At 54.8% G+C, this 21,302-nt stretch overlaps 7 protein-coding genes across 7 annotated transcripts; 3 read left to right on the forward strand and 4 right to left on the reverse strand.

The window, feature by feature from the left end:
• Window positions 1–181: 181 nt before the first annotated feature.
• On the reverse strand, window positions 182–3,017 carry BDY24DRAFT_394841 (aldehyde dehydrogenase family protein). The gene is made up of 12 exons (XM_076641231.1): window positions 2,849–3,017; window positions 2,621–2,713; window positions 2,338–2,396; window positions 2,136–2,245; window positions 2,000–2,065; window positions 1,871–1,915; window positions 1,462–1,807; window positions 1,278–1,356; window positions 901–1,155; window positions 636–765; window positions 452–550; window positions 182–312 (listed from the first exon to the last, which is right to left on the reverse strand). The coding sequence occupies exons 1-12, from the start codon at window positions 2,921–2,923 to the stop codon at window positions 257–259; spliced, it is 1,413 nt and encodes a 470-aa protein (XP_076494947.1). The 5' UTR covers window positions 2,924–3,017; the 3' UTR covers window positions 182–256.
• On the forward strand, window positions 3,018–5,596 carry CDC12 (septin CDC12; the record flags this gene model as incomplete). Its single annotated transcript, XM_076637755.1, has 10 exons — window positions 3,018–3,182; window positions 3,284–3,326; window positions 3,463–3,484; window positions 3,638–3,771; window positions 3,881–3,960; window positions 4,165–4,299; window positions 4,434–4,551; window positions 4,721–4,916; window positions 5,078–5,337; window positions 5,471–5,596. The coding sequence occupies exons 1-10, from the start codon at window positions 3,133–3,135 to the stop codon at window positions 5,594–5,596; spliced, it is 1,164 nt and encodes a 387-aa protein (XP_076494948.1). The 5' UTR covers window positions 3,018–3,132.
• A 1,192-nt stretch (window positions 5,597–6,788) lies between these two features.
• Window positions 6,789–9,798, forward strand: BDY24DRAFT_394846 (cytochrome P450). The gene is made up of 15 exons (XM_076641232.1): window positions 6,789–7,185; window positions 7,251–7,367; window positions 7,429–7,526; window positions 7,624–7,848; window positions 7,918–8,054; window positions 8,133–8,192; window positions 8,258–8,366; window positions 8,436–8,525; window positions 8,585–8,600; window positions 8,663–8,764; window positions 8,832–8,865; window positions 8,937–9,093; window positions 9,165–9,222; window positions 9,294–9,388; window positions 9,470–9,798. Exons 1-15 carry the CDS (start codon window positions 6,992–6,994, stop codon window positions 9,682–9,684), a joined length of 1,707 nt encoding a protein of 568 aa, XP_076494949.1. The 5' UTR covers window positions 6,789–6,991; the 3' UTR covers window positions 9,685–9,798.
• Window positions 9,799–9,860: 62 nt separating this feature from the next.
• BDY24DRAFT_394854 (uncharacterized protein) lies at window positions 9,861–10,591 on the forward strand. Its single transcript, XM_076641233.1, has 3 exons — window positions 9,861–10,155; window positions 10,221–10,263; window positions 10,349–10,591. Exons 1-3 carry the CDS (start codon window positions 10,012–10,014, stop codon window positions 10,555–10,557), a joined length of 396 nt encoding a protein of 131 aa, XP_076494950.1. The 5' UTR covers window positions 9,861–10,011; the 3' UTR covers window positions 10,558–10,591.
• Window positions 10,592–11,850: 1,259 nt separating this feature from the next.
• Window positions 11,851–14,753, reverse strand: ANR2 (Anr2p). Its single transcript, XM_076641234.1, has 8 exons — window positions 14,560–14,753; window positions 14,395–14,493; window positions 14,273–14,312; window positions 14,067–14,185; window positions 13,724–13,953; window positions 13,347–13,638; window positions 13,218–13,228; window positions 11,851–13,116 (listed from the first exon to the last, which is right to left on the reverse strand). The coding sequence occupies exons 1-8, from the start codon at window positions 14,582–14,584 to the stop codon at window positions 12,103–12,105; spliced, it is 1,830 nt and encodes a 609-aa protein (XP_076494951.1). The 5' UTR covers window positions 14,585–14,753; the 3' UTR covers window positions 11,851–12,102.
• Window positions 14,754–15,065: 312 nt separating this feature from the next.
• On the reverse strand, window positions 15,066–18,061 carry BDY24DRAFT_121641 (uncharacterized protein). The gene is made up of 4 exons (XM_076635942.1): window positions 17,532–18,061; window positions 17,130–17,407; window positions 16,716–17,055; window positions 15,066–16,637 (listed from the first exon to the last, which is right to left on the reverse strand). The coding sequence occupies exons 1-4, from the start codon at window positions 17,926–17,928 to the stop codon at window positions 15,166–15,168; spliced, it is 2,487 nt and encodes an 828-aa protein (XP_076494952.1). The 5' UTR covers window positions 17,929–18,061; the 3' UTR covers window positions 15,066–15,165.
• A 443-nt stretch (window positions 18,062–18,504) lies between these two features.
• BDY24DRAFT_394863 (RING-H2 finger protein) lies at window positions 18,505–20,818 on the reverse strand. Its single transcript, XM_076641235.1, has 3 exons — window positions 19,834–20,818; window positions 19,014–19,716; window positions 18,505–18,913 (listed from the first exon to the last, which is right to left on the reverse strand). Exons 1-3 carry the CDS (start codon window positions 20,724–20,726, stop codon window positions 18,806–18,808), a joined length of 1,704 nt encoding a protein of 567 aa, XP_076494953.1. The 5' UTR covers window positions 20,727–20,818; the 3' UTR covers window positions 18,505–18,805.
• Window positions 20,819–21,302: the final 484 nt, after the last annotated feature.

Here is a 21,302-nt window from a genome sequence, read left to right on the forward strand (position 1 = left end):
TTGGATGAAAAAAGTTGAAGATGGCTTCCAGGGGTCGAGAAGGGCAATGCATGCAGTTTGGCGTAAGAAAAACGTGGTCGTTCGAGCCAGATTGAACTGGAAACGAGCTCAAAAGGCATCGCGTCGAAGCTGGAGTTCGACGCGTCGTGCCTCCGTTCGCTTCCTTTTCTCTCGTTGCACCTTTCTACGAACTACGCCATGTATCCAACCAAATCAAGTGGGGTATCTAGTCTACTTCGGTGAGATGGTCGAGAATCTAGTTGATCTTGGTCTTCATGTGAACGGACTTCAATCGAGTGACATGGTCGAACCCTGAACGAGCAAGAACGCGAAGCAGGAGGATATGGTCAGCCTTCTGTCTTATCGACCTCTGCCTAACTCCTTCCGGCACTCGTCGGCGACCGAGGAAAGCCGAAGGAAGGAAAAAAAGGAAGAGGAGCAGAAAACTCACCAAACTCGCTCAACGAAACTCCTCGTCCCGAGTCCTTGACTCCCGTCCAAGCGAGAGCAGGATCGAGAGCGTCACATCGGTTGAGGAAGACCGTTCCGGCTAGGCGATGAAAGGGGAGAATGAACTGATCAGCGTTCTGGTCCAAGGTGCGAACGACGAGAAGAAAAGAGGGAAGCGAACTCACTCTCCAACTCGTCGGCCAAAGCATGGAACGCCTCGATGGATTTCTCGTCGTCGGGACTCGTCCAGATCGAAGCGGTAAGTCCGTAGTCCGAGTCGTTCATAAGTTTCAGAGCTTCGGCGTCGGATTTGACCTGGAACGGGTCCAACCGAAAAAGGCAAAGCGATCAGCGACGCGTTCTCCTCTCTTCCTTCCTCCTTCTGGCTCCACCCAATTTCACGCCAGATCTCCCACCAACACCCAAACCTACTCCCTCCTTCACACGCACTTTCATAATCCCCACTACTGGTCCAAACGTCTCCTCTGACATCACCTCCATCGAGTGATCCACGTTCACCAACACCTGAGGTGCGAGGTAAGTCGTTCCTTCCTTCGCTTCGGGGAAGAGGGACTCGTCGATGAGAGGCGTGGCTCCTGCTGCGACGGCCGAGGCGACCTGGGCTCGAATTCGAGCGGCGGAGGCGAGGGAGATGACGGGCCCTAGGGTGGTGGTTACGGAGAGAGGGTTGCCGAGGATGTAGGCCTGTAGATTTAGAGGAAGAGAGAAGGTGGGAATATGAGTTGTGAAAGCGCGTCAGTGGTGAGGAGAAGAGGGATCGAGAGAGACAGGAGAGGGTGGGAGTGGGTAAGGGAGGAGAGACACACCTTGGTCAACTCGACGAACTGGGCGACGAACTCGTCGTAGATGGAGGAGTGGACGTAGATTCGCTCGATTCCACAGCATCTGCGAGTCAAAAGGAAGGAACGGTCAGCCAACGCCTTCAACTGAGGGAAGGAGACGGAAGAAGACGCGTCAACCGCGACGAGCGAACGAAGACCCAAAACTCACGACTGTCCCGAATTAAAGAACGCTCCATCGACCAACTGATCCACCGTATACTTCAAATCCGCATCCTCCCTTACATACGCCGGATCCTTCCCTCCCAACTCCAACCCAACGCCTTTAAAGTTCTTCCCTCCAGCGGCAGCCTGATCGACTCCCTTCCCTCCCGCCACGGACCCAGTGAACGCGACGAACGCGATGGAGGGAGAAGCGACGAGTTTGAGGGTGGTAGGTTGATCGAGAGTGAGGACCTGGAAGGCTGCTGGAGGGAGACCGGCGGCGAGGAAGGCTTGTTGAAGACGGGTTGCAGAGGAAGGGGTTTGAGGGGAGGGCTTGACGAGGACGGTGTTTCCTAAGGAGGGTAAGGCGATCGGTGAGTTGATGGGATGGAGGATGAAGCGGGAGAGGAACTTACCAGCGAGAAGAGCAGGAACGATGGAGTTGATCATACACATGAAGGCTTAAAGGATGCGAAAGTAAAGCCTTCGATCAGCAAGCGTTCGAACGGGTTCGAAAGAGAGGAGGACGCGTTGTTGAAACGAACGATAGTTCCAGGGAGCGATGACCAGAACGACACCGAGAGCTTCCTTCTTGTGGAATCGAGTGAAGCCTGGAAGGAAAGAAGAGCAGAGGATCCAATCAGGATTTGGAGAAGAGAAGGACGCGTCGTGGAAACGCACCAGCGACATCCTTGACGGGAACCGTAGCGAGGGCCTCCTTGGCGATCTCGACGAGATGGGTAGCTCGGTAAAGGGTACCAGAGACTTCACCGCTGGTGTACTTGATGGGCCTGGAGTAAGGAACGGGGAAGAGTCAGGGACGGAGATCGAGAGAGGGGAACACGAGAGAAGGGCAGAGAAAGAAGAAAAGTAGAGGACGAACCGTCCCATCTCGAGGGTGAGCTCTTTAATGATAGGCTCTCGAAGCTTCTCGAACTCGACCTAGAGCAGGAAAGTGAGGAGGAAAGTTCAGCTACGGCGTCGACAGAGTCGTGAGGATCCCAAACCTTGAGCGTCGAGGTGAGCTCATCGTTCCTTCTCTCGAGCTCATCCTCTCGCTCTACAGTAGGCAGGAAGCTCCCAGCTCAGGCAGAAGTATGTCTCTGAGTCTCAGAGAAGGATGGCAAGCGATCCAGAGCGGTAAGCGTACAAGGAAGAGGACCTACGAGGAACTGCTTGACGATCTTGATCTTGTCATCCAACGGCACCTTCCTCCACTTCTTCTGCTCTTCGACGCTCAAAGCGACAGCCTCGTCCAGCTAACAGAACGAGACAAGAAGTAAGTGAGGAAGAAAAGAGTCGAGTCAGCACTATCTTCTGTCTGAAGAGAGCGGCTATTCAACGAGCTCTAAAGTAGAGGAGAAGACGGGAGGGAGAGAGAGAGATGGGCGGACCTGCTGCTCTGTGAGGATGTCTCTGGTCGCTGCTGGCTTCTGATCGATAGGGGAGATGGTAGTTTGGACGGCCATGACTTTCTGAAGGGAAGAAGAGGTTGATGTGGTTAGGAGAGAGGAAGCGTTCTTTCTTTGGATTCGAAGAAGATAAGGGAAATGAAGGAAGCAAACTGATCAGGACCGAGCTCAACGAACTCCTCAGTGCATGTTCTTGACCTCAAACCGTCAACTCCTTCAACCTCCCTCTTTCCATTCCTTTCCTTTCTCGTTCGTGAATCAACAGGATGTCGGCTGCTCAACAATCTACACCAGGAGGAGGAATCGGTATCGCAAAGTGAGCATCGTTCTCGAAGAAGAAGGACGGAGGGAATGAAGGAGGAACGCGAACGAAGCTCATCTCCTCCCCATTCTCTTGCCTTTCCCGCTGAACTTTAGCCTGCCGAATCAGAGGCACAAGATCGTAGCCAAGCGAGGAGCTGTGAGTCTTCAGCATCTCTCTTCTAGCGGGAAATCTGGTTGGCAGAAGGAGGGAGACGAGAGGTGTTTGCGAGCTTCCGCTGGCTGGAGATGAAGGGCGCAAGCTGACTTCTCCCCCTCCCTTCCTTCCTATCTAGCACTTTACCTTGATGGTAGTAGGTCAGTCAACTTCTCTCTATCTACCGAAGAGGAGTTTTGAGCCCTCTAGCCCTCTCCCTTCGCTGGCACAAGCTCAAAACTGAGCCTCCTCCCTCCGCCTCCTTCCCCCTTCCCCTCCCCCTCCCCTTCTTCGACCTCTCCTCCGTCCTCCAGGTGAATCTGGACTCGGAAAGACGACTCTCATCAATACCCTCTTTTCCACCGAACTCTCTCAAACCAAGAACTACCGAGCTAGGTTCGCAAAGCAGCTCGACAAGACGACAGAAGTCGACATCATCAAGGCTGAGGTCCGTGCTCCCTTTCTCTCCTCCTCTCGAACCCTTCCCTGCTCGCTCCGTCGCTCCAGAGCTCACTTTCTTCCGCCTCTTACTTTGTTGGTCTGGTTCGGTCCATTAGCTCGAGGAGAAGAGCTTCAAGGTCAAGTTGACCGTCATCGACACGCCGGGATTCGGAGACTACGTCAACAACCGAGACAGGTCCGTTCTCTTCTGCTCTTCCTTCTCGACCCTGCAGCTCTTCTTTTCCCTGAAAGCTCTCCGGAGCTCTCCAAGGGACGAGCTGTACGACGGCTCTGAGCTCTAGCTCTCTCTAGGCCTTGTGAAGTCCAACGAAACCGAAACGTCGAAGCTCACAATGTTCCTTCCTCTCCGTCTCTTCGTTCCTTTGTCTCGCCTCTACAGCTGGGGACCCATCGTCGAGTTCGTGGACGATCAGCACGAGATGTACATGCGACAAGAGCAGCAGCCTCAGCGAGAGGAGAAGGTCGATCTCAGGGTTCACGCTTGCTTGTACTTCGTTCGACCTACGGGACACACGTGAGTCGACTTTCCTCTTTCTTTCCAGCCCCCCTCCATTCATTGATGCTGCTACAGCTCGATCCCTCGCTTGAGGTCACGTTGGAGGATGTGCTGACTCGATATTTCTGGTTGTTTCTTGTGGAACCACCCAGCTTGAAGCCTCTCGACATCGAGATCATGAAGCGACTTGGCACCAGAGTCAACCTCATCCCCGTCGTTGCGAAGGCCGATACCCTCACTCCCGAGGATCTTCAGACTTTCAAGCAGAAGGTACGTTTCGTCTCTCGACCTCTCTCTAGTCTCAACACGTTCTCTCAAGCCCCAATTCGACCTCCTTCAACGACCCTTTCCTCTCGTCGCCCTTCCTCTCCTTCTGAGCTCGTCTTCCCTCTCGAACGCCCACTGACCTGGCTTTCACTCTTCGTCCTCGCGTCTACAGATCAGAGAAGTCGTCGCCGCCCAAGGAATCCGAATCTACCAGCCTCCCATCGAGGACGACGACCAGGCTTCCGCTGAGCACGCTAGGACCCTCGCAGCCGCTATGCCCTTCTCCATCATCGGATCCACCTTGGACGTCGTGACTGCCGATGGAAGGACTGTGAAGGGACGGGAGTACCTCTGGGGAGTTGCTGAAGGTTCGTCGCTCTCCTCTCTTTCGTCTTGACGTCGCGTCTCTCGTTCGAACGCGTAGTCGAACCAACGAAATCCTCGCAGAGCTCCCCTTCGAGACGTCCCGCTCGTCTCTTTTCACTGACCTTCTTCTCTCTCCTCTACACCGTTTCTTCGTCCCTCCCAGTCGACAACGAAGAGCACTGCGACTTCCGAAAACTTCGATCGCTCCTCATCCGAACACACATGCTCGACCTCATCTCCACCACCGAGGAAACCCACTACGAGGCCTATCGACAGAGCCAGATGGAGACCAGGAAGTTCGGAGAGGCCAAAGTTAAGAAGTTGGACAACCCCAAGTTCAAGGAGGAGGAGGAGATGCTGAGGAAGAGGTTTACGGAGCAGGTCAAGATGGAGGAGGCCAGGTTCAGGCAGTGGGAGCAGCATGTGAGTTCGCGGGATGTTCTTGTTGGTCTTGAGGGAAGGGTTTACAGGGAGAACGAGGCGTTGTGTGGAACGAGAGGTGGAGGATTTAACGAAACCTGACCCGACGCGTCCGTCTTCCCTTTGCCTTTCCCAGCTCATCGCCGAACGAGATCGACTCAACAAAGATCTCGAGTCAGCTCACGGATCCATCAAGTCTCTCGAGGCCGAGCTCGACCAGCTGGCCCAGTACCAACGATCTGGAACTGTTGGTCGTCGTTAAAAGCTCTCTCTTCCTTCTCGCTCGCTTCCTTTGCTTTGCTTCCATCACGACTTCAGTTCTTCTCTCGACTCTTTTCTTCAACGGTCTCGCACTCCTTTTGCTTTAGCTTCCATTTCCTTTGATACCTCTCTCTTTCCCTTGCTCGTTTACTCTACAATACTCCATCGGTTTCTCGCCGGCCGGCGCGACGTTTTGCTTCTTCCCTTTCTTTTATTACCCTCCCCGACGTTCGTTTTCTTTTGGAGCTGGTTCTGAAAAGGATTGAGCTCGGTTCTTTCTTGGTTCCAACCTTGAAGACTGCTGAAAGAAACGAGGCGGAGTCAAAAGAAGGAGGGACGGAGGGAGAGTTGAGCTCAACATTTCGAGTCTCCTTCCCTTCCCCCACCCACCCCTCCTTCCTACTTTCTTTCAAGATGACCACCCAAGCAGACCAAACTCAGCTTCTCAGGAATCGTTTAGTGGAGACTGGAGAGTGGGAGAAGTGAGTCCCTTCCCTCCATGTTCTCTAGAAGGAAGAGGTAGCTCGACGAAGCTGACCCGTCCCTTCTCTGCCTCCCTCCTTTGTGCCTCAGGATCCTAGGCATCGTGACTCGAAGACTTCAGGAGTCTGGGTGGGAGGATGGGTGAGTGTACTTTCCTCCTTAAAAGAGGTTAGGAAGGGAAGGAAGAGCTGATTCAAGCGTGTTGTTGAGCTTCGTTCGTTCAGATTGAGGGACAAGGCCAAAGGTGCGGGTCGTTCTCTCCTCCTCTGCCGCTTTCTCTGCTCAAGCTGATCCGTTCTGCTTTCGTCTCGGGTAATCATAGAGACGGCCCGAAACATGCCTACCCTGAGCTTACCAGGACTCATGACGTCCATCAAACCTTTCGCGAAGAGTGGGTCCGAGCTCGAGCTCATCAACGACCTTGTCCTCTACCTCAAGGCTGACCTTCTTCCGCCTGCCTTTCAGCGAGCGTACCGGAGGAGATCAGGAAGGAGCTGGAAGCGATGATTAGAAGCTATGCTGAGAAGCATGTTGAGGTATAGTCTCGTAGGACCAACTCGAGACGGGAAGCCGTGCTCAACTCGACGTCGGTCGTCTCTCTCCCTCCCTTTCGTTTTGCCTCTGTAAATCTATCACCTAGCATCTCCCCATCTTTTCACGACCTTTACAACGTATGCACGACCTCTTTATTTTCTTCCTTCCTTTGATTCTCGCAGTCTCGAGAGAGCGGGCTTTCGAATTTCGAGCCCATCTTTCCGTCGACCGTCATGGAGTTGAGCTCTCTCCTCATGGAACTCATTCCTCGCTTCGACCTCTCCTGACTTAGAAGGTCCTCTTCTTGTTCACTTCTTAGCCACCACCATCGCCCTCGACATTTGTCTTTCGAAGCAGCAGCAGCTTGTCGACGAAAACGATGGACGGATTCCTCCTCCACCTCGTCCCCTTGCATCCCTTCCTCTCGGCGACCTCCCTCCTTCTCGCCTCGCTCGCGCTTCTCGTCTTCTACCTCGTCGCCATCGCTCCGAGGAGACTCATGATCTGGAACGTACCTGGACCTACCAAGCTCGATTCTGTCCTCTGGGGGGACATGGGACGAGTGATCAACGAGTGAGTCGGCGAGAATGTTTGGTTGAGCTCGAGCTCACCTCTGACTTGGGCCACTTTCTTCGCAGAACAACAGCAGGAGAAGGGAACGAAGGATTCCTTCAAGACTTTGGATCTACAATGAGGATGACTACGATCTTGGGAGGATCAAGGATCATCAGCAGTGATCCTGGCTTCGTCAACCAGTGAGCTCAACTGTTTCTCACCTCTCTTTCCTTCCTGAGCTGACTTACTTTTCTCGGGCAGCGTCCTCAAAAATTCCTACATCTACCCCAAGAACTACATGACTACTCAGTTCTTGAGCATGATCATGAGCGGGAAGGATGGAATCATCGTCGCAGAGGGTGAGTCGTCCTCCTCCCTCTCTCCTCTCTCTCTTTCCTCACCGCGTCACATCCACAGCACCAGACTGAGTATGTTCACTTCCTTTTTAAAAAACAGGCGATGCTCATCGAAGAATGCGACGAGTCTTGGCTCCTGCCTTCTCAGCAGAATCGACGAAACGTCTCACGCCCATCTTCCTCGAGAAGAGTTACGAGCTTCGAGATCGTCTCCTCGAGGTTGTACGCTCGACGGAGAAGATGGAGAACGAGGAAGGGAAGGGAGCGGATGTAGAGATCATGGTTTGGTTATCGAGAGCTACGCTGGATATCATTGGGCTCGCTGGTGAGTCCCAGTTGAGTTTTGCTTTCGTTCAGTCCTGTTGTTGACCTCGCCCTGATTCTGGTCCTGCAGGGTTCGACTATGACTTCAACTCGCTTCAGGACTCGACGAATGAGCTTCAGAGAGCTTTCAAACAGATGTTTGAGGCTACGAACACGCTCTCGCCGACGATGCTGCTGCAGGTCCTGGTCCCTTGGACTCGCGCTCTTGTGAGTCGTTGCAGTCTCATTTTTTGTTGCGATCCACCTTCCGAGCTGATCTTGCTGGTTCGTCTTTCCGTCGAGCAGCCTACAAAGAGCAGTCTAGCTCTCGCACTCAGCAAGAATACCATCGAACGGATCGGACACGTGAGTCTCCGTCCCTTTTCTCCCCTTGTCGTCTCTGACTTTTCCCTCTACCTTTGGCTCTCCAGGAGATGGTTCGAGTCAAAAAGAAGGCCGCTCTTCAAGCTGCCGAGAACGAGGGAAAGGAGGACGTAGTAAAGAATCTGCTCGAAGGGCGAGATGTTCTTTCTCAACTCGGTGAGGGAAATGAGACGCGTCTTTCTTTTCTTCGGTGGGACCACTGATTCTCCTCTTCCTCGTTCTCAGTACGAGCCAACATGGCTTCGGATCTTCCTGTCTCACAGAGACTCTCGGACAAGGAGGTCGTGGCGCAGATCTCTACGGTCGTTCTCGCAGGTGACTCGGACGAAAGAACTCGCGACGAGCTTCGCTGACTCCTCCTTTTTTTTCGTCAGGTTTTGAGACTTCGAGGTCGGTGACAGTCTCTCGAGCGTTAAATCACTTCGTTACTGACGTTAGTTACTCCTCGCCAGCACGGCGATGACCTGGCTCCTGTACGCTCTCGCCAACGATTCGACGATTCAGACCAAGCTCAGAAAGGAACTCCTCCGCGTCGACGAAACGACGCCAGATCTGTGAGTTCCTCCATGTTCTTCTCTTACTTCTCTCTGGCTTCAACTCGGGCTTTCCATTCTTCTACAGGGACACGCTCAACTCCCTTCCCTACCTCGACGCTGTGAGCTCGTTCGAATCAACGGGTGATTTCTCCTCCTCAACTAACTCGTCCCCCCCCTCTCCTTCGTTCAGGTCGTTCGAGAAACTCTTCGCCTATACTCACCAGTGCCTGACACGACAAGGATGTGCAGCAAGACCGACGTGGTTCCTCTCTCGAATCCTATCATCGGTCGGGACGGGAAGGAGATCAAAGAGTTGATCATGGACGAGGGAGTTACGCTCACGATACGTGAGTTGATTTGACCACTCATCTTCCGTTTGCTCGACTGACCTCGTTTACCTTTTGATCGGATTCACCAGCGATCCTGAACATCAATCGATCCAAAGAGATCTGGGGAGAGGACGCCGACGCATTCAGGTCCGTTCGACGCGTCCTTTTCCTTTTCCTCTTTCGAGCTTACTGACCTGACCCCTCTTCCCTCACCATAGACCGGAGAGGTGGCTGGATCCTATACCTCCAGCAGCCAAAGCCTACGAGGCCGTCCCTTGGTCGAACCTCATGACTTTCATCGCGGGCGCTCGAGGTACCTCTCTCCCTCTTCCTCTTGCTCTTCCCTCTCGCCTTTTACTGACACTCTCTCTTCCGGATTGTCCTTCTCTCGCAGGCTGCATCGGCTACCGCTTCAGTCTAGCGGAGATCAAGTCTCTCACCTTCGCCCTGGTCCGCTCAATCGAATTCTCGCCCGTTGAACCTCGTCTTCAGTACCGAAGCAAATCATCTATCGTTCAGCGACCCATCATCGTTGGAAGGGAGGAGGAAGGGTACCAGATGATGTTGAGGTTACGAGCATTGGTGAAGAGGGAGGGACTGGGGGGTTAAGGAAGGTGAAGGGAGGGAGAGTAGGACGCGCGTCGATCTTGCTTGTGAGCTTGGGAAGCCGGAGGAGTCTTCAGTCTTCTATAAGTGGCACCGATGCTTTTTATCACATCTAGAGGATCTTTCCCAGAGAGAGACGAAAGGAAGGAAGCGCTTCGGGGAGACTCAAAAGCGATTCGAGCTACAGAAGGTCAAAAGAACGAAGGAGGAGGAGAGCTCACCTCTTGAGTCCTCCCTTTACTCAGTCTGGCCCCTCCTGCCCTCCGCCTGTTATTTTGTTTCTGAAGTCAAACCTTCGAGAGAGAAGGAAGCATAGCAAAATTCACGTCGATGGCAAGTTCACATATTCGCTCAGTGCAGTGGCAGCGACAAAACTGCCCGTCGAGGCTCGCTCGCCGTTTCCCTCCCAACGACGACATGATGGCTCCTCCCAAAGTCTCTCTCGCTGTCCGAAACAGGGTAAAATTCGCTTTAGTTCGTCCATCCTCTGTCTGGGAAGTAGTAGAGCTCGGTTCTGACCTTTTTTTGGTCCTCGATAGGCTCTCCATATCGTGGAAAACAGAGGTGAACAGCCAATTCAAGGTGAGCTCGACCTCTCCTTCCCTCCTCTCCTCCTCCCTCCTCTCTCTCTGTATGCTGATTTCCAAGCCCCTCTTTTCGTTCCCAGACTACATCTCCGATCTTGGGCTACACCTCATCTCTCTCTCGGATGCCAAAGAAACGGTCGCTTCGATGCAGGAGCAGCTGAGGGAGATGAGGGCGAAGCTCGCTTCCCTCGAGAGGGAGAAAGAGTCAGGTTCGTCCATTCCTCTCTCTCTCTCCCCCCGTCTTCCTCTCGTTCTGCTATCTCGTATAAGGGATAGTATAGAAGACTAGGCCTGTATTTTTTTTCGGTCTGATGACTCTCCAGGTGCTCGTGAATGGATCGGACCCTCGAAACGGAAAGCGTCCGACCTCACCAACTCGGACGATCCGCCTTCTTCCTCGTCTTCCTCCCGTTCTTCCAAACGAGCGAGAGCATCTTCTTCTCCATGGGCTACTGGTCTATCAGAGATTTCCGTTCTATCTTCGAACTGGTTTGGAGTCCCTTCGGAAGAGATCTTCGAGATGGAGACGCTGTTGAAGCGAGCTCGAGGTTCGTCTCGTCCTGCTTTCCTTTTCTCTCCTTTTCCTGTCCATCTCGTCTCACTCGCTGACCATCTCCTCTCCACTCCATCAGACTACACCCCTTCCTACTCCATCCACGCGAACCTCGAAATCATCACCTCTCTCGCGTCCATTTCTCCGCCATCCCTCACTCCCGCTCATCGTCGAAAGATCCTCTCCGTCGTCTTGGACCTCTTCACCTCCATCTCTCAGCTCCTCGAGCTCCTCCTTCTGCTTCCTACCGGTATCGACTCTTCAGGCTCGGAGGATGTCACTCGTTCGATAGGGAACCTCTTGGACGCGCTCGTCGAGAAGGTCGTGTCGTCGCTCAGCGAGGAGCAGGACGACGTCGAGGAGATCAGAACGAAGTTGGGAGAGTTGGTCTTCCTTCCTTTGATTGAAGGGTTTGAACGGATCGAGGAACGAGCGCTTCTTCCCACGTCTCCCACTGCCGCTGCTGCTGGACTTCCCTCTTCGTCGGACGATATCCCGTCTCCTGATCCGTGCCGTTCGACGACCAAAGGACCCTCCCTCCTCCCTCTTCTCCTCCTCCTCTCCAACCTCCTCACCCTCCCTTTCCTCTCCTTACCTCTAACCCTCTCCCTCCTCCGTCGTCTCTCCTCCTTTCTCGCACTGCCAACAACCCTCCCTCCTCCCGACTCTCCCTCAAACCCAAGCCCAAGCCCACCTTCACCCATCACCACCCTCCTCCTCCTCCGCCGACGAACAATTCCCCAACTAGCCCATCTTCTTACGGAGCACGCTATATCGCTCCTTCCGATTGGAGCCCACCCGTGCTGGGAGGAAGTGGGGAGGTTGGTGGGAGGGATGCATGCGCGGAGGGAGATGGTTCGGACTGTTTTGGGCGAGGAGGTTTTGGAGAGTGTGAAAGGCGTTTGGGAGGGTGTTTGGATGAAGGAGGGAGAGGGGAGGGAAGTGGAGGTTGGGAGTGATGAGATCTGGGAGGAAGAGGAGGAGGAAGAAGAGGAGGGGGTTGGAGGTGGGTTGAGCTGATCGAGACGCGTCGTCGTTTGAAGTCGGTGGATCGCATGGACTTCCTTCTCTCTCTTTTTCTCGCGCACAAGCAAGCTACACAGCAGACAACCAAGAAACAGATCATCATGCGTGCGAGTATTAAAGTAAGATAGTAACGAAAACGAAAAGAAGAAAACAAAGCAAGAGGAGGAAACGCGTCCATGCGACCGAAACCGAGAAAACCGAACCCAAACAAACGAGGGCGGAAAGAAACGAAGAGACTCTCTGGTAGACCAGTAGCTAAGCCAGCCCCGGCACCCAGCTCCACCACCTCCCAACCTCAACTCTCACTCTCACCTCCCTGTCACCCAGCACCCCTCCCTTGCCCTTCTTCGTCTTCTTCCCCTTCTTCCCCTTCTTGCTCTTCCCTCTCAAACCCTCTTCCGCTCCCACCACCTTCGTACTCGAAGGGATGTTTGCCAACCTCTCAAGCAATCTCGCATCCCCTCCATCTGACGCGACTCCCAACCCCAGCTTCAAGAGATCTCGAGCTCCGAGGACGATTTCGATCGGGTTCGATTCCGACGCGTTGGAGGAGAGTTTGAGTTGCTGTCTGGTCCGTTTATGAACGAGATGGTCTATCGATCGGGAGAGGGTAGTAGTGGAGTGGGTGAAGAGGTGTAGGAGAGCGAGTGGGGTGGAGGAGGTGTTGAGGTTGTCGAGGTCGACGTTTTTCGGTGGGAGGATTGTAGTCGTTGTCTCGACCGCTTTGATAGATTGAGCGTCGGTGCCTTCCTCGTCGTCATCTTCCAGGGAGGAGGATTCCCCTCCAATCGACGAAGCCGATTCCTCCTCGTACGGCTGAGGTCTCGACCTGTCGTCGTCGTCGTCTTCGACCTCCGTCGAAGGGAGCCGAACCCTTCCCTCTCCTCCTGCACCGGTCACCACTCCTGCGACTCGTCCCAAAACCATTCCGAGACACCATTCACATGCTCCTAGGCAGACGTCGACGACTCCTCTCCATCCTGGGACGGAACTTGACGGGTCGTGGGAGTGGTGCGATGAAGAGCAGTCGTGGATGGGTTGTAACGACGACGACGAAGAGGAGGAAGTTGGGTCGAGAATGGAGAGGCATTGGTTGTAGAGTGGAAGGGAAGAGGAGGAGTAGGTGATTTGACGAGGTGGTGTTGGTGTTGAGCTGGACTTTGAGGAGGAAGAGGAGGTGGGAGGTGAGAGCAAGATGGGTGGGAAAGGAAGAGGGGAGGAGAGGTCGATGAGGAGGTCGTAGAGGTGAGGTCGTTCTTTGAGGATGGCCTGAGAAAGACGAAGGAGCAAGGAAGAGGGTGGAAGAGGTCAGTTCGAGGAGAAGAGCCTGTCGAGACGCGTCGAAAGCAAGAAAGGGAAACGAGACTCACGTCCGTCGTGCCTGGTTAAACGAACGAGTTGAAAGCGAAGAAAGAAGAAAGAAGACACATCAAGTCAGCACTTCTATCTTCAACTCTACAACAACCAAACGTTTCGAAACAACGAGATCTCAAACTCACAGCCGACCCAACCCCTCCTCTCCCTCCCCTTCCCCTTCCCGTACTCCGCCAACCTCCCCAAATCCATCAGTCCCACACTCCCCAAGAACCTACTCCCTCTCTCCTCCCCATTCCCACTCTCCTCCCTCTGTCCCAACGCCCAAACACACCACGCAAACTCTGCACTCGTCTTCAGCGGAGGTCGGGTGTAGAACAAGATCCTCGCTCCGGCGAGAGAGAACTTGTAGAGCGTTGTGATGGAAGGACCGAAGGTTGCGATGAGGAGAGGGAGAGTGGTGAGGGGATGGTGGTCCTAAAGCGACGACGAAGAAGGAAGCAGGGTTGGGTTAGTGAGTCACAGGAGGGAGGAAGAGGGCTGAAGGAGAGCTCGGACGTACCGAGAGTAGAGAGGGTAGAACGAGAGGCGAAGACCCTAGCAGTCGTTGGGATTTACACTGAAGAGCCCCTGGGAGTATAGGCGATACGGATAAGGTGGAAGAGCGTCGATGTATATCGAAGTAGGCCTGGAGGAGGGTGAAGTCTTCCGGGGAGGAGGAGAGCGAGGTCGCAGCTTGACGAACGAAAGGGAGGTGATGGAACGAAGGGAGAGGTTGATGAGGTTGGGGGTCTACGAGCGGACGGGGAGGATGGAGCGAAGCGAGTCAGTATGCGTCTACAAGCTCATGGGACGGACGACGTGGAAGCAAGGAAGGAAACGAGACGAGCTCAACAACTACTCACGAACGAGGACTCCTACGGACCACATCCTCCTTCCTCTTCCTGGAGGTTGAGAAGCTGAAGCTTCACTCTTCTCGTTGATAAAGATACACTGTCCCATCAATCCTCCGTGATCGAAGAAGCTGTCGAAAACGTCGTCCAAAAGAACGAATTGAGTCTCTCGCTCGAATCAAAGGGGTGTTGTTGACCGGAATCGAAGCGAAGCTCACAAAACATCCTCCTCCACGAGATGAAGGCCAGAAGGAAGAGCTGTAGGAACCCGTGAAAGCAAACCTCAGAGCGTCAGCCTTGTCTCGAAGATAGAAACGAAAGGGAGCGAAACGTAACGCACCAGAGAACTCCAACCCTTTCAGATCGACTCCTTCGTTGCTCAAGCTCGACTCATGGAGGATCTGACCGTGGAGATCATCGAACAGGGCGACCCAGATGGCTGTGGAACCAGCAAGCGAAGAGTCAGCTTCCGATGTTTACTAACGAATGAAGAAAGAGAGCTCACCAGCTACGTCCCCTTGAGGTTCCATCGAAGCGAGGGAGGAGTCGGAGGAGGGCAGAGGGGACGGTGAGCTGGAGAGGAGAGGCGATGCGATGGGAAGGGTTTTCTTTTGTTGAGTGGTTGGAAAGAAGCGAAGGACCGAGAAAGGGGTATAAACGAGAGTGAAACGGTCTGAAGAAGGTCGTGAGGGTTGGGAGGGAAGGGCAAAGGAGGAGGAGGAGGCCGAGCGAGCTCGTTTCGAATCCGAAGCTAGAGAGACACGTCGTCAAGGGAGGAGGAGAGCATTTTTTTTTTTCACTAAGACGAGACTCTAACTTGAGTCGAACGACGATCTTGAGAGTTTGACCGTAGGAGAGCTCAGTCGAGCAGATTTTCGGTTCGCGTTCCGGAACGTCGCCCAACGACGCCATGGATCGAATCGAAACGAACGAGCGAGTAAAGAATCGCAACTACTATCTACGAGCCACTAGAATCCAAGTTCCAAGTCCACAAAGTCCCAAATTAACGCACGCAACTAAAACTAACCAAGAAATTTCAACTCAAACCAAGACACCAAAACGTAAAACGAAACCAAAACCGCGACGCGTCTCCTCTCTCCTCTCCTCCCACTCAAAACCTAAAATCCCCCAAACTCCCTTGTCCCCCACCCCCACTCTCACTACCACCTCTATCTCCTCCCTCTCCCATCCGCGAAGAGACCGAAAAATCCAACGTCTTCACCCTCGGAGCTCTCCTCTCCCTCTCCCTCTCCCTCTCCCTTTCCCTCTCCCTCTCCCTCTTTCCCTCCACCGCCTCCTCGACCCTGAGCGTGTCCTTCGGCGGCGTCTCAGGTCCCTTCGGACTAGCCGGCAGCCCCCTACTCGCTCCTTTCGCAGGAGCGGGCGTCTTGGGAAAGGGGAGAGAAGGAGGAGGAGGTCCTGGAGGAGGGAGATCCGACGACGACGACGAGTTGGACGCGAACGAGCGAGCTGAGCTTGAGGATTTTTGTTGACGATGCGAGTGGGAGGAGCGTTGTTGTTGGGTTCCGAACGTTCGAGCGGTTCGGATGCTGAGGTTGGGTGCTAGGCTGACCGAGGACGCGTCGGTTCTGGACGTGGAGTGATCCTGGATCGACCGGGAGGATTCATCCGGTAGTAGGGAGGCGTCGACGACGGAGTCTCGTTCTTGTCCTGCTGTTCGACGAGCCTGAGTGACGACGGGTGCTGGTGCTGGTGCTGAGGGAAGGGTCGGAACCATCCTCCCTTGTTCGACGGACGAGATCGTCGCCGTCGCGATCGTTGCGTGATGGTGGGGACGGTAGGGAAAATGACTGTCGGTCGTGGTAGTCTGACCTCCTTGAGTCGAAGGAGTGAACGGTCGAGGGATGGAGTACGAGTGCAGGTGCTGGGAGACTCGAAGAATCTTGGTTTCGTGGTTGAGGATGGTGGAGTCTTCGAGGCGACGAGGGTGGGTTGGGAAGGGGAGACGAGGGAGGAGGAGGAGTTGGGGGTTCGAAGTGCTGGGATTTGGCTTGTGGATGACGGAGCCTCGTCGAGACTCATGGAGGATTCCTCCGTACGCGTGGTTGTCGTCGCTGCTGCTGCTGCTCTTCATCATCTCCCACTTCCCATCGTCCTCTCCTTCCCTCAAGGACGAAACCTCCGAGTTGATCGTCACCGGCGAAGAAATCGAAGGAGCGTAGAACACCGTCGAGGGTTCCGTTGCTGCCTGATTCACGATATCCTGTCCTTCGTCGTCGCTCTCCTCCTGCTCCTCCTCTGACTTCCTCAGCTTGAACGAGTTGAAATCCTGCCTGAACGCCTCGTGGACTTTAGCGTTGTTGAGAGCGACGACGAGTTGAGGGTTGGAAGGGTTGGACTTGTGCGAGGAGGAAGGAGAGAGCTTCGAGCTAGCCGGAGGGAAGAGGGAGCGGGAGGGAGGAGGGGAGTTGAGGTTGAGGAACGAGGTGAACGGAGGAATGTTGGAAGAAGTGGGTCGAGCGTGGGTTGATGCTATGATGGAGGAGGAATGGATGGTAGGTTGAGGAGTGTTGGCTGGTGCTGGAGGAGGTTGAGGGAGATAGGGAGGAGATTCCATGACGGCTGCGAAAGACGCGTCGGATTTCAAACTCGATCAGCGAACTGTCAAAGTAGAAACCATATACGCACGAAACGACTCACCCATCATCACTCCCGCTCCTAAACAAGTAGGCAACCACATAGCCGACCCCGACATCTGTTCCGCTGCCAACTCCTGAGCGAACGACGAGACGACCCAAAGCGAAAAGACACTCGCTCGCCTGATCCTTCCGTCTGCGAGCACAACCGACCAGGGATTCCTCCTCCAATGGGAGATGACGAAGATGCGTCCGAGGGAGTAGAGAGCGATGGCGAGGTTGAGGGAGAGAGGGATGGAGTAAAGGAGGAAGGTGCGGCGGAAGCAGATGGCGGAGGCGTCGAAGGGAGGTGGAAGGACGCGAAGGAAGCCTCGGGAAAAGATGGAGGAGAAGAGGGACATGATCTGAACGAAGGTAGGATGGTTCTCGTCAGCTTCTTCTCAACGAGAACGTTACGGGAAGAGGGGAGAGCACTCACAATCCCAACAACAACAAACGCCCTCAGACCCAAAACCTCCCATCTCTTCGCCGCCTCTCCTCCCCGTCCTCGCGCACCAGGCACCCTCCTCCCTCTCGCCTGCTGCAAATCGAGGGAAACCTTGAACAGAGCAGCGTATCGCGTACTGGCGAGGAGGAGGAAGGAGACGACTCCGACGAGACCGCAGAGGACGCCGTCGGTTGGACGGAACGAGACGAGGGACCAGATGGTAGGGAAGGTGAAGAAGAAGAGGAGGATGACGAAGGAGGCTACCAGGCCTGGTCAACGAAGATTCGAGTGGGAGAGAGAGAGATAGTCAGTGTTCATCTCGGAGACAGTCTCGTTTCATCTCGGCTCTCGCTCGCGTCTTCAGTTAATTGAAACGAGAAGAAAAACACTCACGTCCTTGGTCCCTCTGCTTCCCTCCGATCTCCACCCCTTCCTCCTTCTCGCCAAACATCCTCCCCCTCCATCTCTCCACGCCTCTCAATCCTCCCACTCCCTTCGTTCTTCCTCTCAACCTCTCCTCGTCGTCCTCCTGCTCCTCCCTCCCTCTCCCGCCCAACCACTTCATCCCTCTCAACCTCCTCCAGCTCCCCTCGGTAACAACCATCCTCCCCGAGTACTTCCCCGCTGCTAAAAGAAGCAACGAGAGAGCCACGATCGAAGGGATGCGTTCGTCTGGATGGAGGACGAACGAGGTGATCGTCGGGAGGGAGGAGATGCCTAGGTTCGAGAAGGTGGATTGGAAGGGCGTAAGGACAGTGGTTGTATTCGTTGTTGTTGTTGTATTAGACATGTTGTTGTTGTTGTTTTGGTTTGCTGTTTTTTTTGAAGGAGAGGAGAAAGGGAGGGCCGGCCCTTGAAGGAAGACGAGAGAGAGACGGAGGAGGAGGGAGGAAGGGAGGGAGGTGTTGGGTTCAGAGCTCAGCTCATGAGACTACCCAGAGAAGAAGTAGTAGAAGTACGAAGGACGAGCCCTGCTCGACCTAGAAGAAGTGAAGAAGAGTTAAAGAGAAGGTGATGGTTTAAGAGAAGACAGGTCGTTTGAAGCTCGTGTCTTCGTCAAAGGAGGAAGAGAGAGGGGGTCGGAGGAAGAAGCAGGGGGACGCCCGTTGCTGTCCTAACTCTCCGAGAGGCAGGCGGGTTGCTGTCGCTGAGAAAAAAATCTTCTTCCCTGTGAAGGGATCGAGAGGTCAGGGAGCCTAATACATAGAAGAAAGTGTGAGCGAAAGGAGAAGGTCGGTTAGGGGAGAGGGAGTCGTAGTTTGGAGGCAAGGAAGCACGAGCTTCAAGCTCACCTTTTCCTCCTCCTCCTTCCTTTTCTTTCGTTTCGACGCGTTGCTCTCTTCTCTTCTCTTTTCTATCGTTTTCGTTTCAGCGGATGAAAGCAGATTGTATATCAGGCGAAGCTAGCTAGAGCTATTAGGTATCAAAAAAAAAGCTGTGAAGGAGTCGTGAAGGAAGGAACGAAACGAAAACGAAAAAAAAAAAACGAAGAACGAGACGATGGATGGATGGACGGACGTGCGAAGGAGAGAAGCGAGAAAAAGCGAAGGAAGAAGAGGCGAGTGTAGAAGCAAAGAGATGCATATGCTAGAGGCGAAAACGATAAGTGATACAGTGAATGAAGCTAGGGCGGGGAGGAAAGGAAGCGAGAGGAAGGGAAGTGCAAACTAGTCGAGATCGAACTCGACGTCGGTCTCGAGAGAAGAGGCGGCCGTAGCAGTGGTAGCAGCTGAAGTAGGAGCAGGTTGGTCAAGATCCATGAGAGCGACGTCGATCTGCGGAGAAAAAGGGAGGGAAAACGAAGGGTCAGCCGATTCGTTTCAACTCGACGCGTCGGCACCTCGACCCAACCTCTCCTGCTTCTTCGAAACTCACCTTCTTCTCGTTCCCGTTCAACCCGCTCTCCACCTCCATTTCCTCCTCCCCATCCTCCTCATCCACTCCGTCCCAATCCTCCCTCGCCACCCACCCTTCCCCTTTGCAATTTCTGACGGGACACCAAACCTTCTTCCTCCCTTCCTTATCCCACTCTCCCTCTCGAGCGCCACCCATCCAAACTCCTTCCTCAATCCTCAAACAACTCGGATGGAAAACATGCTCGCATCCGTTCAAAACCCATCGCTTGCGTTCCGCTCCAAACGCCTCGGGAGCGAGTTCGCCTTCCGCTCGAACGAGAGAGAACATCTTGGTTTTGGTTGGGTAGCCTTGAGGGTGAGAGGAGGAAGGAGCGTGGGTGCAGAGGGGGAGGGAGCAGCGAAGGTGGTGGGAGGATTCGAGGGAGAGCACCCGGGAGAGGAGGGTGAGTCGGGCGGGAGGAGGGGTGTAGGGGCGGGAGTCGACGGGGGTGCTGGTGCTGGTGCTGGTAGGAGTGGGAGCGGGTGGTTGAGGAGTTGAGGGACGGGTGGGAGGTCGGGAGTAAGGGTGAGGTCGGTTGGGGTTGCTGGTTGAGGTGGAGGAGGCGGAGGAGGAACCGTTGTTGGGAGTTGGGTTGGCGGGATTTGGAGTTGAAGTTCGAGAAGGAAGGGTGGTAGCGGTTCGGTTGGGTCGGAGGGTTGTGGAGAGGGGGTCGAGATCGAATCTAAAAAGGTAAGAAAAGGAGGTAAGAGCGGAGGAGAGAGTCAGCGACGCGTTCGAAAGAAGAGAGGGAAGAGACGCGACGAGAACGACGAGAACGAGCGAAAATCCGAAAACTCACCTGCAAGTAGGACAGTTCGTGTGCATCTCCAGCCAAGGCCCCAAGCATCCTCTATGGAAAGCGTGACTGCAAGGAAGACTGAGCACTTCTTGACCCTCCTTCTCCTCCGCCATCGCCACGTCGTCTCGCTCCTCCTTCTCCTTTCCCTTCTCCGACTCCTCCTCGTCGTCGGCGTCCAGCAGCGAGTCCAGGCACACCGAGCATCTCGCACCCGTCCTCTCTCCAGCTTCAACTCCAGCTTCCTCCTCCTCCAACCTCAACCCACGATCGAGTCTCAAGACGAGTCCCCTCTCCGGCTTCTCGAGAGCTGAAAGGAGCTCCTTCGCCCGCTCTGGATCGGGCTCCTTGTCCTCCTGCGGTGGTGGACCTCCGAAGTGAAGAGTGACGAAGATAGGGTGTCCTTCGCTGGGAGGAGCGTTGGGATCTGGAGGAGGAGCGTTGGGGTCGGAGGGAATGATGATTTGGGAGAGGACTGAGTCGATCAGGGACTGGAGGAAGGGGTTGGCGGTCGCTTGAGGGTTGGGCTGAGCTCCGTCGACGTCGGGAGGTAGAGAAGCGTTGGAGGAAGGGGAGGTAGGAAGACCGTTGGTGGCTCCAGTGGCGGGTGGGGAGGAAGGGAGAGGAGGAGCGGGTCCGTTGGATGGCGACGACGGAAGCACGGATAATCCTGGGAAGAAGCCTCGCATCTGAGCCATGATGTCGGGAGCCATCGGCATCGATCCGAATCCTGCTGCACCTCCAGCTCCTGTTGCTGCTGTTCCTCCTTGAGGTGGTGGTGGTGGTGGTGCTGGACCGTCGACGGTATCGGCGGTGGGAGGCTGAGCTGGACGGTTTCCTCCTCCAAACATGGCGGCGAGCTGGTTCATGGAAGGTGGAGAGAAGTTGAATCTCATCGGAGCGAGTCCAGCGAAGGGGAAGTTGGAAGGTCCGACGGGAGGAGGAGCGTTGGACGATCCGGGGAGAGGGGAGGAGGAGGAGGGAGGTTGTTGAGCTTGAGCAGCAGAAGGAGGAGAGTTACCATCGTCTCCATCCCCGAATGTTCGTCTCATCTCCTCCTCGATCATGTCCTGTAGAGCCTGATCTTCTCCTGCTCCGTTCTCGTTCTCGTTGATTGGCGACGAGGGTTGAGGTTGCGCTCCTCCTGGCGTTGCTGACTGAGCTCCTCCTCCTCCTGGAACGGCGATTCCCATTCTAGCGAGCGTCTCGAAGAATCTCGCTCTCGCTTCCTCACGATTTGGAGGAGGACCACCGGGAGAAGAAGGTTGAGCAGCGGCTGTTGTAGTGGGGAAGGGGAACGAGATGAAGAGCGTTCCAAGAGGGAAAGGGTGTGAAGGAGGAGGAGGAGGAGGTTGGGGAGCTGCTGCTGAAGGATCCACCGCTGGCGAGGGATTCGAGGGGATCGAAGACGACGAAGACGTGGGAGGGGGTATAGGATGGTCTGAGCTCTGCGTGAGTTGAGATGCTGAGGG

Source organism: Mrakia frigida (assembly GCF_051309035.1).
Source record: "Mrakia frigida strain ATCC 22029 unplaced genomic scaffold BDY24scaffold_23, whole genome shotgun sequence".
NCBI classification, from domain to species: domain Eukaryota; kingdom Fungi; phylum Basidiomycota; class Tremellomycetes; order Cystofilobasidiales; family Mrakiaceae; genus Mrakia; species Mrakia frigida.